Source organism: Fundulus heteroclitus, chromosome 15 (assembly GCF_011125445.2).
Source record: "Fundulus heteroclitus isolate FHET01 chromosome 15, MU-UCD_Fhet_4.1, whole genome shotgun sequence".
Lineage (NCBI taxonomy): Eukaryota > Metazoa > Chordata > Actinopteri > Cyprinodontiformes > Fundulidae > Fundulus > Fundulus heteroclitus.
The window spans coordinates 24,160,142-24,174,377 of record NC_046375.1 but is presented as its reverse complement, the minus strand read 5'-3'; the positions used below and the strand labels follow the sequence as shown (position 1 = coordinate 24,174,377).

The 14,236-nt window shown below is 42.4% G+C and overlaps 1 protein-coding gene across 2 annotated transcripts in view; it reads right to left on the bottom strand.

Annotated features, from left to right (window-relative positions):
• Nucleotides 1-14,236, bottom strand: part of LOC118566241 (EMILIN-1-like) — a 41,677-nt gene that overhangs the window by 1,950 nt on the left and 25,491 nt on the right. Inside the window, exons 3-12 of one of the 2 annotated variants that reach the window (XM_036147689.1) lie at nt 12,978-13,165; nt 12,769-12,868; nt 12,219-12,327; nt 10,995-11,162; nt 7,241-8,518; nt 4,899-5,313; nt 4,432-4,548; nt 3,201-3,218; nt 2,970-3,104; nt 1-173 (exon numbers count right to left, since the gene is read on the bottom strand). The exon at nt 1-173 is cut by the window's left edge and continues 1,950 nt beyond it. In XM_036147689.1, the coding sequence (XP_036003582.1) occupies nt 1-173; nt 2,970-3,104; nt 3,201-3,218; nt 4,432-4,548; nt 4,899-5,313; nt 7,241-8,518; nt 10,995-11,162; nt 12,219-12,327; nt 12,769-12,868; nt 12,978-13,165 (2,701 nt within the window). The remainder of the gene's footprint in view (nt 174-2,969; nt 3,105-3,200; nt 3,219-4,431; nt 4,549-4,898; nt 5,314-7,240; nt 8,519-10,994; nt 11,163-12,218; nt 12,328-12,768; nt 12,869-12,977; nt 13,166-14,236) is intronic. The other variant, XM_036147690.1, reaches the window with a different exon arrangement.

The window sequence follows — 14,236 nt, the reverse complement described above, 5'->3', positions numbered from 1 at the left end:
GTGTTTGACCTCGGCCATGGGCTTCTCCAGGTCTTCGGGCTCATATCCCGCCGAATCCACCCGGGCGATGCCGACGTTGGACTTGGAGAGCACCGCCTCGATCTTCATGTTTTTGTGACCGGTCAGGATGCCGCTGAAAAAGTATCTGCCGCGGAGAGGTGCTGTGAACGTGCCTGTAGAACGAAACTGGGATTAGTGCGTTGTCCGTGTGTTCATAGGTGCACAGAGCTGCAAAAAGTATTCAACCCCTTCCACGTTTCTCCTTGTTTCCCACTTTCATATTTCAGATAAAAGCTCGGATATCGGCAAAAGACTATCAGATTTAGAAAAATGACTTTTTTTTAAATTATATTTTAATTTATTAAGGGAAAAAGGTATCAAAAACAAACCTCCCCCTACAATGCCTTGCAGGGGTATTCATCACCCTCGGCTTAATTGTTTCATTCCAACCTGTAATTTAAAGAGGCATCACACCAAGGAGCTCTCCAAACAAGTCAGGCTGTAGTTAGAAAAACAAAATCTTTGATTTTCCCCTGGGCCACCGTCAAATCCATCATCTTCTAATGGAAAGCACATGGAACCACAACAAACCTGCCAAGAGAGGGCCCCCCAGAAAAACTCACAGACCGGGCCAGGAGGGCATTAATCCGAGAGGCAGCACAGACACCAAAGGTAACCCTGAGGGAGCTGCAGAGCTCCACTGCAGAGACTGGAGGATCTGTACGCTCCATAAAGCTGGGCTTCGTGGAAGAATGGACAGAAAAGGCCATTAATTAGTGTTAAAAATAAGAAGGGATGTTTTGAGTTTGCCAAAAGGCATGTGAGGGACTACCCAAACAATTTTGTTTTTCTGTTTTTTCATTCAAAACAGACTTGGAAGTGATGGCGGCGCAGGGTTCTGCAGTGGCCAAGGCTCTTCGGTTTGAAAAAAAAAAAAAAAAAAAAAAAAAAAAAAAAAAAAAGGGAGACCGAAGTGTCCAAAGAGAAATTGGGGACAAATAAAATACCCTGATTCTCTCTGACTCTGATTCTCTGAAGTGGAGGAAGATGTTCTGGTCAGATGAGACAAAAATTTTGTCCACCAAGAAATGTCTGGCCCTAAGGAAACCTTCCCCATAGTGAGACACGGTTGAGGCAGCATCATGCTGTGGGGATGTTTCCCAGCAGCAGGGATGTTCAGGTATGCTTCTTAAATCACTTGGTGCAAACTCAAGGAATCTATTCATCATGAATGCACTGTTATTGATCATAGCTTTTTCAAAACTGAGTTTAACTTTACTTGTCACATCTGTAGAATTGAGAAACCACTTAAATAGAGCTTGGAAGGCAACATGAAGTAGGCTGAAGGGTCGCTAAAGAACCCAGAACATCTACAGATCTGCAGGTCTCACTTTACCACAGTTAAGGAAGGCATATTATGCAACATCCACTTTTTTTTAACCCGGAACGTTTTGCTGTGTGCTTGGGGTCTCTAGGAGGGAAGAGGATTATAATTCAGTCCATCAAGTTACTGTGCAGAAATCTTTATTTTCTGCTTGGGTCATATTTGGGTCACACTCCTGCAGCCGTTCAGAGAAGTGGAACGCTCTGTGACTTGGAGGGGTGCGGGGAGTAAAGTGCCTGATAGGCATCCAAAGAGACCACGTTGTACTTTCACTTTATATAGACCACAACCAAAGGATTTGAATGTGAAAAGGGAGGCATTAAAAAGCACGATATGTCCCTTTTAATGGCAGTGTTTATGATTTACCGATAGCAAAGATGCTAGGCAAAAGCTGGCATCCATGGTAAGGTTCCAAAGCCAATCCCACTGCTGAGTACTAAGAAAACGACGACCCGTCTCACATTTTCCTAAAAACATCTGGATTATCCTCAAGCCTTTTGGGAAGACATTCTGTAAACTGGCGAGACAGATTAGTTTCCCATTACATCGGATGTGAAATTAACATCATGTCAAAAACCCACCATCATACTGACAGTCAAACGTAGTGGCAGCATAGTCTGGTTCTGCTCTGCTGCTTCTGTACCTGGATGACTGCTGTGATTGATTCTGCTCTCCAACATGAAATCCTGAACGAGAATATCTGGCCATTAATTCTTGACCGCAAGTTCAAGTGCACTTGGGTTATGCGGCAGGAGAACGGTCCAGAGGACTGTAAAGTCCACTTCTGACCGGACAAAAAACAAAAACAAAATGAAGGATTTGGAGTGGCTGTTCATGCCCGAAAACACCTCCTAATGTGGCCTAATGAAAAAGGTTCTGCAAAGCAAAAGTGAACATTTGTGGGCCTGTTTCTCTTCTAAAGGCACCGGGCGTCTTGTTAAGAGGGAATGGGATCATCAACTGGTTGAAACCTGGAAATATTGAACTAAAACAGTAGATTCTACCGTTAAATTGGAAACGAGTTGAGAATGGGCCTTATAACAATCCAGATCATATTGCCAGATGATCCCAAACACAAACATCAACCTTGTTCGTGACCGTCTCTGTCCCTTCACCTAAAAACTAGAGGAAACCTGAGGGGAGCATCAGGGAGGACAGGGACTCTGGAGCATCCGGAGAGATCGTGCTAGAAGGAATAGTGAAAAATCCATCCCCAGGTACAATAAGCCATATAAATATTTTGTAAGTTGGGCTGTTAAAATGCATAACATATAAATTTGCAAAGATATTTCCATTAAAAGGGTTAATTTTGTTAACATAAAACAACACACACACACAGTAAGTACATCATCCCAAACTGACTATATTAATAATTACAACTTTGTTATTCTGATTACCAATGGTGGCTGGAATTTTATTTAATTTGACTAGTATTTATAGTGAAATTTCTGATCCTCCCAATAACTGCTCATGTTTAAATCTGTCAAACAGAACCTTTGTACCTGAAAAAAGAAAACATCTGGAGTTTTTCACACCATAAACCGAGTCAAAAACCAATAGAAACGCTCGAAGCACTAAAACACACCTGTTTTAGGGTTGTAGGCATTATTTTCGTTGACAAACACCTCGTTGAACTCTATAGTTCCCTTTTTCCGCATCGGAAGTGTCAGTGCAGCAGAGAAAGAGAGGCGTGGCACGTGGGCATCAGACCCTTGAAGACCTGTTGACAAAGCAGAAACCCAGAGAAGAGCTTAGAGAGAGTTCCAGAACAAAGTGTAGTGAAGGCTTTCATCCGCTCAGTGAGCACAACACATACCCTGTTCTCCTCTGAGCCCTGGAAAGCAAGAGGAAACACATCAATGTCCATCAATGCCATTCACTGACATTTCTACATACAGAGCCTGGCTTAAACTTTTCCAAATTCTGTCACATTCTAATCCCAACCTTCATTGTATTCTATTGGGATTTCATGAGTAAGACCATCACTAAGTGGCAATTAATTGTTTAGTGGAAGGAAATAAAACACGGTTTTTGGGGGGTTGCGTTCAGGCCCCCTGACTCAACACTCAACACTCATCTTCGCTCGTCCATAAGACCAGCTATCTGGAATGAATGGCTAATAGTGGTCCTGTCGACCAGGGCCGGATTATCCATAAGGGCCAGTGGGCCGGTGCCCAGGGGCACCAACCATGGGGGGGGGGCACCACATGACACATGCTTTAAAAATATATATTTCATAAATTGTTATATTATTTACTTGAAATTGTTGAAAGACCATGCATTATTAGTTTTGTGAACACTGATGTCACAATAATAATAAATTATAAATAAATCAAGATTTTTTTGATTTCAACATTTTAAAATGAGATATTTGAATATTGCTCACTGCTCATATTCCTACAAGTAGTTGTGTAAGTTAGTAAATAGTAAATTACAGTACAGAAAATGCCCTTGATTATGTCTGATGTTTTTGACCGGAGGACAGCACGGGTAAGGAGGAGGGGGTGGGGGGGGGGGGGGGGGGGGGGGGCTTTTGAGGTATAGTGCCCAGGGGCACCACATTGTCTTAATACGGGCCTGCTGTCGACAGATTCTCCCCCTGAGCCGTGGATCTCTGCAGCTCCTCCAGAGTTACCATGGGCCTGGTGGTTGCCTGTCTGACACACACTTCGTCAGATGTTCAGATCTGGGATATTTTTTGATAACCGAACTTGTTTTAAACGTCACAACTTTCTCCGTGACCTGAATCCTTGGTTGGTTGGTTGCTCTGGATTTTATTCAACTGCATCAGAGTTAAAGGGGATGATAAGAAATGCCTGACACCGACTTCCAGTTTAAACCTTCTCTTATCTCCCTTTGACGTCACAACTCTGCACTACGTCGTGTCTCTATCAGAAATCCTAACAAAATACATTTAAATGTGTGATTAAATGTGACAGCGCTTAAGAGATAGAAAAAGTATTGCAATACACTGTTTATGTTTTAAGGAGCACACTGTGCCAGCTCAACATGACCGATCACTGGTAGACCCTCTGGTTTTTCTGTACCTGGGGGTCCCACTGGTCCCTGTCTGCCGTCCTTGCCGGGAGGCCCCACCCGTCCTTGGGGTCCAACAGGACCCTGCGGTCCGGGCTCGCCTCTTTCTCCTCGAGGGCCTGGTGGACCTGAAGGAATAGACGATTTAGAGATAGCGCGGCTCCGAGACACCCATGGAAATTCCTGTTAGGCAGTGATAACGGTTCTGAGGGGTTTTCCAATGAGTACATTAAGTCAAGAAAGCCAAGACATTTAACCCGGCTAGACTCCAGATGCGTCTTTCACACTTGTGTTTACAGGAAGCTATCCTTTAGACAGACTACAGACTTTATAGGCTTTTAAGTGAATCCTTTTAAACGTTGACAGCCTGGATTCATTCTTTGGTCTATTTTAACCTCAGCCAAACATGCCTTCCATCACATAAGTGCGTCCTCTCGGCCAAAAGTGAAATCCCATGCTCCCTTTCCCCTACACTCACCCCTAAAGTCCTGCTCCATGAAAACAGAGAACCGCCTGCCCAGGTCCAGCACAGAGGAGTTCAGCATGTGCATCCTGGAGTGGACGCGGCCCAGCTGGATGTTCTGGATATTGTCAATAAGCTCTCCTTGGGACGTCACGGTGACATTGAGCCCATTAACGCAGCTCCACAGGCCAGACACATGTCTGTTCAGGCCCTCTTTGATTTTCTCCAGGCTGAGGGTGAAGGAGTCCAAGCGGCCGCAGACTCCCTCCAGCTTGAGGAGCCGGCGGTCCAGGCCGTCACTGGACCGCCGGCACTCCCCCACCTCCGTCACATAGTTGCTCCTGATTATCTGGATCTCTCTGCCCAGATTGCCAAACTGAAGCTTGGAGTCGTCTACATGGTCCCTCAGCTCTTTCTGCAAGTTGTTCACCTTAAAGAGAAAACAAAAACTTTATGTATTATGCGTTTGAAAGTTTCCTTTATCACACACCGACTGTTTTTGGATCTTTGCCGCAATTTATTTTCCCGCGGCATCTCACACACTCCACCATAAACATTTTGTGCTGTACTTCTATACTTTCATAACTGCATTAATATCAGAGAAACTTCCAAGTTAGTCAGAATGGATGCTTGACTGAGCCATGGTTTTTACAGTATGCACAGAAAATCAATGTTTAATGTCATACAGATGAATAAAAAACAAGCATACAGATCTCTCATTTGGCAGGTGGTCTATCTTATTTCATGGAAAATGTTTCAAATGCAAGATGACAAAGTAACTTTGGACTAATGGGTCATTTCACATTGAAGCAAGACAAGGATGAGGAAATTTATCTACATTTTTTTATTCAATTTTGTGGTTGGCAGAAAAGAGAGTTGATGTATTTTTTTATATATATAAAGCCAAACAACCACAGGAAATAAATAATGCTGATAGTTTACTAGTAAGGTCTGACACAGGCATCGCTGCAACACGCTGTTCCTGGATTTCAGGCAAAAGTAGACCCAACCAAGTGTTGGATTCATATACTGTCAGTGCATGGATAAACTTTCTCTGTATTAAAACTTGTTTTTTTTTAATAGGTAATAAGAAATGTTTTTACTTTCTGAGACGCTGCATTTTGGGTTCTCATGAACTGTAAGCCATACTCGTCAACATTAAAAAACATAAATGCCTAAAATGACCTTGTATGAAATGCATATACAGCTAAAACCAAATATTGACTCTTTTAATATTATTTTTAACTGTTCTTAAGCTTTCTCTGCTTATGTTGAAAGATGTGAATGAGCTAAAAGCTATAACCTGGTACAAAGCATGAAATGGGACAATCATGTTTAAGTATGGCACTGCCCCTTTTTAAATAAAGTTTACATTAAAGAACCAAAGAAGCTGTTCACATATAAGGTGGAACATCTTCAACAATTAACAAATTAGGGTCCAGTTACCTTTTACTGACGAACCTAGCAAAGCTATAATGTTTTGGGAAAGTAGTGGCGGTTGGTGGTCCCACGAACAACATCATCAAGCATGGACACAAAGCATTTTATAGGGTTCGAGGTTACAGCCGGTTTATTTGGGCCTATGGTCAGTTCTATGCTGACTTTAAAGGAGCAATAAGCGAAATTTCATTATTTTAGATAGAAAGAACTAAAAAAAATAGCTTTGTGAGAACTAAAGGTATCTTTTTAGATGGACGATGGTTAAACGTCACACACTATCTCTCTGTGTTGTTCTCCAATCTCTTGTTCACATAGCCGTGTCGACTGCGCATGCATAATGTGCAGATACCTGGACGTGAACAGCTGCCACTCAGCGCTTACCCACTCCCTGCCCATATAAGGCCACCGCCAGGCACAAAATGGCGGAGTGAACAGCCATTGAGGAAATGGGTGCCGAGTGCTGGAGCGAGATGGAGACAGGAATGGCTTGATGCACGTCTTGTTTTGGTCTACAGACAGTGCTCAAGCTCCACCCAGTGGTGAAATATCACTTATTGCTCCTAAAGGCTCTATCCAAAAGGCAATAGTTTTCACCTGATCATAACCAAACATATTAGTAGCTTGTCAAAAGTAAATGTGACAGTTTAATTCTGCGGTTCTTCTAGTAGAGCGGTAGTTAAATGGATCTTTAGACCTACACTAGATCTTAATGACCAAGATGTTATACCTGCCAGATGAAGTACATAGAATGTCATGATGGAGACAAAGTGATATTTTCCTACTACTTTCTGCCCAATTTTCCAGTAAACTACTCGCAATAAGGGGTACTCTATTTTATCCATAATCAAAAATAAGATTGGAATGTGGTAGTATACAGTTTTAGGTTTAATACTAGTGATAATATTACAGTAGCTTACCACAGAGAAGGTGTTGTCGTTGGTGTTGGATAGATCTATTAGCGTGGTACCATGTGTCTTCACAGTTCGTCCCAGGTCCTTCAGTGAGCTATTAATGGAGTTACAGGTGACCATGACATTAGCCAGCTCTCCTTGGATGGATTTTAGATCGCCCCCTAACTTTCCACTGTGGAAAGTGTGACCATCCAACCGTTTCTTCAGGTCATCGATGTTGGTTTTACACTGTCCCGTACATTCCTCCACGTCCTCTCTAAGTCGCCCCACCTCTTCCTGAAGGTTGGAGCAAACCTGAGAGCAGGTGGATTCCCCGGAGTCGACTCTCCTCCGCAGATCATCCAGTTCCTTCTGGCACTTGTTGAGGCCGACGGTCATGGAGCTGTTGAGCAAGCGCAAGTCCTGCTTGATGTCGCGGCAAACAAGGCAGTCCTCAAGATCTCTGCCCAAAGTGTCCATCTCTGTGACAATGCGGGTGAAGTGTTCACTGTTCTGTCCAGTCACAGCTTTTATCTTGTTGATGTCGTTGGTTAGGTCAATCACTCTGCCAATCAGGGAGTCTCCTGTCAGAGACAGGTTGTTAAGGGTGTTGTTAAACCTCTTGATGTGCTCCTGATTGGTCACAACTCTCCACTCCAAGGTTTTTACAGTCTCATCTGTTGCTGGGCCTTTTCCATTGTGCCCACAAGTGTCATTGCACATCTTTGTGATGGAGGTAAGCCTTTTGTCAAGGAATGTTGTGATGCCCTCCAGCCGGTTTAAACGCCGGCTATGGTCTGTCACTGTGTCTTTAAGATCTGTCACATCCAGGTCTATGTTTTCAATTTTAGAGGTGTGGTCGTCCAGCTTACCAAGGACCGTATTACTCAGCTGGGTAAAATCTCTTTGGATGGTTTCTTTCAGGTTGCTCCCAGTGTTAGTACACCTCTGCTCTGTCTTCCTCAATGTGGTATTAAGCCTCTTTTCCAGTTCTCTCAGCCTGCTGTTAAAACGATCCTCAGTGACCCGTCCCTTTCCTCCACCCGTCCCCGCGAGCTCCTTATCCAGCCGCCCCTTGATGCTGTCGCACTTGTCTGAAGTGGACGTGAGTCGCACGTCTACATTCGACAGCCTGTTCTCCAGGTCGGTGATGGTGCTGCAGCAGTCCTGGGAGTGCTCGTTTTCTCTGCGGAAGATTTCCAAGTTCTGCCTGATGTGTTGGTCCATGGAGCTGATCCTCTTCTCCAAGGCGCTGATCCTTTCTCTGTCCTCCGCCTGCTGTCGTCTCAGGTCCTCCACACCGGCCTGGATGAAAACATTATCATAAGTTAATGCAAACTCAATAAAAAGGTCAATACAAAGACATTTACCAATTACCACTGCCATACATTTGACGTCACAAAGCATATCGACTGTATAATCAATGGTGAAAATAATTCACTTGCTAAGTGGAATGTTTTGCTTTGTTTCCCGTTGAAGGAAAAGTTTCTCTCTGGTCATGTCGTGGATCCTTCTCCATAAAACAGAGAAAATGATTATGTGTCCTGTTGAACAAGATGCCCTTTTCTATTAAATGTGAAAAGCACAGTGTACGTTTTGAGACAAATTTGCACGGGGAATTTCAGATTACCAGGGTTTTATTTTTACGGAAAAAGGTCGGGGGTCTAAGTGCAGGACATCAAGCCTATGGCTTTATTTATTGGGAAGGAGTTGTGTGCAGCAAGGCAAAACGGTCTGCCGCTTGGAGAACTAAAGAGCAGGAAGGAGATGGGTGTACAAAAAAAATGAGTTATTTTTAGCGGAGAAAGTACACCTCCAAATGTCATCTGTGCAGTCAGTTCATCAGGGTGTTGAGTGTATATTCAATCGACTTTTAGAGTTGTCGGGAGCAGCAGAGCTCCACTGACGTTGGTGCAGCATTTAGTCAACCAGTCTGTGATTTCCTGCAGACTGGATTAGTTCATCGCAGCTGCAGCGTGAATATAAAGCACTTTTTAAAGTTTGTGGGGAATATCTGCAAGTACCAGAAATTAAATGTGAAAACCTGTTCTGAATGTTTTCGGCATTTTAAGTTAATAATTTATAAAAAAAAAAATTGCCACAGTTCTGTAAGACTGATATTTTAATGGATTACTAAAGATCAAATGGAGCTCTTTAATTTCATTGTACACAGAAAGCACATATTTCCCTAAGACTGACTGTTCATATGAACCTAAGTTGGTGGACTGTGAACTCTTTTACTATTTACCAGGCATGAACCACACCTGAAGGAAAACAATTCACTAATTCTCTCGTATTACAAACAACGAAAGTTTTGTCTCTAAAAAGTGCTTGGCTGCTGATCGAACCACCGATCAGAGCAACGCGAATATTCAATATGTCCCGTACGGGACCCTTGAAATCCTGTCAAATTACGATAGGTCCCAGCTAATATGGGGCAGTTGGAGTGGCAGGATACAGTTTCTCAGTCTGCCTTTGTCTGTTTGGCCCACTGATCTCTATTTATTCACTGGATTGCTGATTCGCCGTTGGTAGTACACGTCGCTGTGAAGCCACCAGCCACCATATTGGTACTCCCTATTTTCCTCCAGTCACTAGTGAATATGTGCACTACAGCATCGAAAAACAATGATTTTCTCATGTGCAGAGGGGGTTTAAGACTTTTAAAATGTCAAATGCCATATACTTTTATGTTATGTACTAACACTATCAAGTACATTTTTTGTTTAAATGGTCATATATATATATATATATATATATATATATATATATATATATATATATATATATATATATATATATATATATGTTGTTGTAGCCAAACCCTGTGGGATTCTGTGAGAGTAGGGAGTAGCAAGATGGCGGCCAGTGACTTCAGTTTTTCAGGTCTATCAGCAATCCAGTGAATAAATAGAGATCAGTGGTTTGGCCTATAGTGTCTTCCTGCCACCACCCACTGGACTGGATGTGTACTGCAGTTTTCCTCACAACATCCTCATACATTTAAATAAACGACCCTTTGCATATGGAAATGAGTCAAACTTCCATCCATCCATCCATTTTCTAAACCGCTTTATCCCTCATGGGGTCGCGGGGTTGCTGGTGCCTATCTCCAGCGTTCACCGGGCGAGAGGCGGGGTACACCCTGGACAGGTCGCCAGTCTGTCGCAGGAGTCAAACTTAAAAGCCCCAGAATATGGTTTACCCCGGGAAACTAAAGCCTGGGGCTTTAAATCCAGGGGATGGCAATGAAAAGGAGCTAAGGCCATTAATCAATGCGCAAGAGAGAAAATTGAGGAATTATTGTTTGAGAAACAGGGAAATGACTAGCAGGCAGACCTTGTCCAAAATTTAAAAATATGAATACATAAAACATGTTGCAGTTTTCTAGAAATGTTTATTTTGTTTTTTCTTAATTATTGTTTTTTAATAATTATTATCTAAATTATTGGTTTAACTCCTATATTAGAGTTACAATATTGGAGAATTTTGTTTCTTCAAAACATTACATAACTGATCAAAGTTTGCACAAGACCCAACTATTATACTTCCTCTGACATTTTTTTGTTTAAATGCTCAGAAAAATCAAAGGTAGATTCACCTTTGTTAGAAAGTTACGTATTTATTTTTTATTTTATTTTGTATGACAATCTGCATGACTCACATTAGGTTTTATTGCTTTAGGCTGCATGGATCACAAACAGTACAGCACGAGCAGTACAGCAGGACAACATAGTATCTAAATGGCTTTTTGATTTGACTACAGTCTAATGATTTTTACCTGACAGGAAGAGCAGGACAGAGAGACCCGTCGCTCCAGCTCGGTCAGGATCTCCTCCTTCAGCGTGTTCAGCTGGTTCCCTCCGCCTGTCTCAGCTTTACCATCCAACTCATTTCCACCTCCGTTCACCAAATGGTTGTTGATGGTCACCAGCGTCTCATCGTGGACCTAAATCACAGAAAACAGCGATTATGGCCTATGCTTCTGGTGCATAGTTAACAGAAGAGACAGACATGGCAGATGATACGAAACTCAGCCTTTAGTTTTTACATGTTTTTATAGCAGGACACAGAAAAAAGTCACATGTCTCAAAATTGGGTACATTAAATCTAAGATAAACAACAACAAGTCTAACATATTAAGAGTGAACCATTTTCTTAGCAATATACTGTCCTTCATAGACGTGCTGCTGTGTTTTAGTGTTTTGTGAATGGCCGGTTTTTATCCGGGATCATCTTTTGGTCGTATCCGTTCAACGGGTGTGGTTCCCAATGCAGCTGCAAATGGAAGTCTCACTTGTTCAGTCTTTTCCTAATGTCACTGTCATGAATGCATAGCATGCTGCCCATAGAAAACAGGGAGGAAATAGTGACATTCCACAAACTGGGAGTGATGAAAGCACGGGACAGAAAGCGGTCGGCGAGGTTGCCAAGAAGCGGACTGCAATACCGAAGGAGCTGCACAGATTTCTGACAAGTGCTGATTGTGATCCACATGTGACAACAATCCACTGTTTTGTTCATACTGTATGTCTGGACTGAAAAAAAGTAGGGATGAAAGATAGAGGGCCTTTCTTCCAAAGAAAACATCCAGAGCTAGAAGCTTCTAAATTCTTGTGGGAAAATGAGTTATTGTCTGATAAACGTTTGATATCAAATGGTATGTTTGGCTCAGAGTCAACAATGCACATCAGCAAAAGAGCGGCAGTGAAACACGGCGATGGCAGGATTATGCTCTAGGGTAGCATTTCTTCAAATGGGACAGGTGGTTTTCGACATGATTGGGGAAAATCGCGAACAGTCCCACATCCCAGTCAGTTTTAAAGCCTTCAACGTCCTGCTAAAAAGCTGAAGATGGAGAGGGATTTCATTTATCAGCATTATCGTGAGTCCAGACATACATTCAAATGAATAAAAGAGAGGCTTGTGGTCGGAGGAGAAATGCGCTGGAAGGGTTGAAATGCCCCAGCCAATGACCAGAGCTACATCTGATGTGAAGGATTACCTGCGTTCTGTTGTAGAGATGGTCCAGCTTAGTTTGGATGCTGTTGATGGTTTCTTTCATGAACGGCTGAGCTGAATCCGCGGCAACAGTTGCCCCATTCAGGCCGGGACTATAAACCAGAACATGTAGAGTTGTATGGGCTTAAATACAGATCTGGGATAAAACATTAAAACATGAGCATTTAGCACTGGATTTTTTTTCTCTAAACACATTCCTGCAACGGGGAAGTATCCTGTGGACAAAAAGCAAGACACTGATTCTGTAGTTAATTTACATGCAATCATAATATCTTGTTCAGAATTAACTATTTATCCTCTGCTATCTGTATATTTGAGTGGAAAAGGATAGCTGCTCTCCAAAAGTGATTAACAGCCACAAACATTAACACACAGTAAATTATACACAGTGTGCTCAGACGCTTGGTGAAGGAAGTGCAGAAAAACTAACATATCAGTGCATGCCAGGTTTGTGTAAACAGAATGAAAGCACGCAGGTGACGGCACTTCACACAGTTATACATGCACTTGATGGATGGACAACATTCACATACAGCTTTTGGTTTATGCCGTCAATGGTGGTCTTCATGTTGTGGAGTTCTTTTTTAAGGCCGGTGATTGTGTCCTGCAGCTGCTGGATTCTCTCGCTCTCGCCTCAATTTAAGAAAAAAAGAAATGTTTTTTTTTTTATGTAAACGGAGCATAAAGTCATCCCTTTTCACTTGGAATGATTTTGGTTTTTAACTTCCTTTAACCAGCCTACCTTGCTCACCCTTCTTTCCACCCCCGGTCTGTGTGGTTTGAGTCTGTCCTCCGTTGACCCGAGTGTCAAGGGTCCCGTGAGGACCTTGGTGGCAGTCTTCCCCTGAGTAACCGTGGCAACACTTCCACTCCATTTCCGTCACCATCTTGTAAGCTACCTTGTACCTTGGCCTCCTATAGGTCCGGTAGCTGGAGATCACACAGGAAGGACAAATTATTCATCAAACTGGATCATGAAAGTAACTTTTTTTACATAATCATCTTTATATATATATATATATATATATATATATATATATATATATATATATATATATATATATATATATATATATATATATATATATATAAACACTGTATATTGAGGAAGAACACAGAACGTTCAATTAAGGCTGTAAATTTATATTAAATTTATAATTTAATATAAAATATCAGTGCTTATTGACGTTATTCTTTTATTTCTCAGCTAACTTCCGACAGAAATCCACTGCACTTATCTCACTCTGTATCAGAATAACTTGTTCATAAATAGCCTCTGGAAATATGTAAAAATGTTTTATTTGGAAGCCACTGCTGCGGTTTTTCTCACGAATGTGTCGTTCAACTCTGTGCCTAAACAGACACCCTGTGGCAGTAATAGCACAGTAAATAGGACAGAAAAAAAACAAAAAAAGGTTTGAGCAGCATCAAATGGAGGCTGGCAAGGTTACACTGCGGGCCTCTCCTCTTCATGCCAATCCACAACCAGGCCTGTACGCTGACTGCTTTGGGAAGGTGGCAGAAAGGTCAGGCAATGGAAAAACAAATCCTTGTGAGGAGGAATGGATGTAGATCCCCGTAGAGCGAAAGAAAGAGAGCGAAAGAACGAGAATCCCAGGAACAAAAGCCAGAATAAGAAGAAGAGATTGTTTTTAAGGAGAAAGACTAGACCGTGGTGCCTGGAGCCCATGTTGGCTTCATTCTTAGCATAGCCCGGGTTTATGCCGAGGCCCCTGGCAGACATGAGGATCAAGCAGTCGGGCCAAGGCTGAAACAGAGGGAGAACTTCAAAAGAGGAAAAACATAAGCAGTGTTTGAGTAATGTTTTTTTTTGTGCACACAACTCCCACATTTGGAAAAAATCATTCACCAAGTTCCATTTATAGCCCATTTGGAGCTGGATTTGCCTGTGTGGGTATTCCCTGGTGGGTTAGGGGACAGACTGAACTAGAACGCCACCTCGCCAACATGGAGACCCTGAGACTAGTACTCTGGCATGAT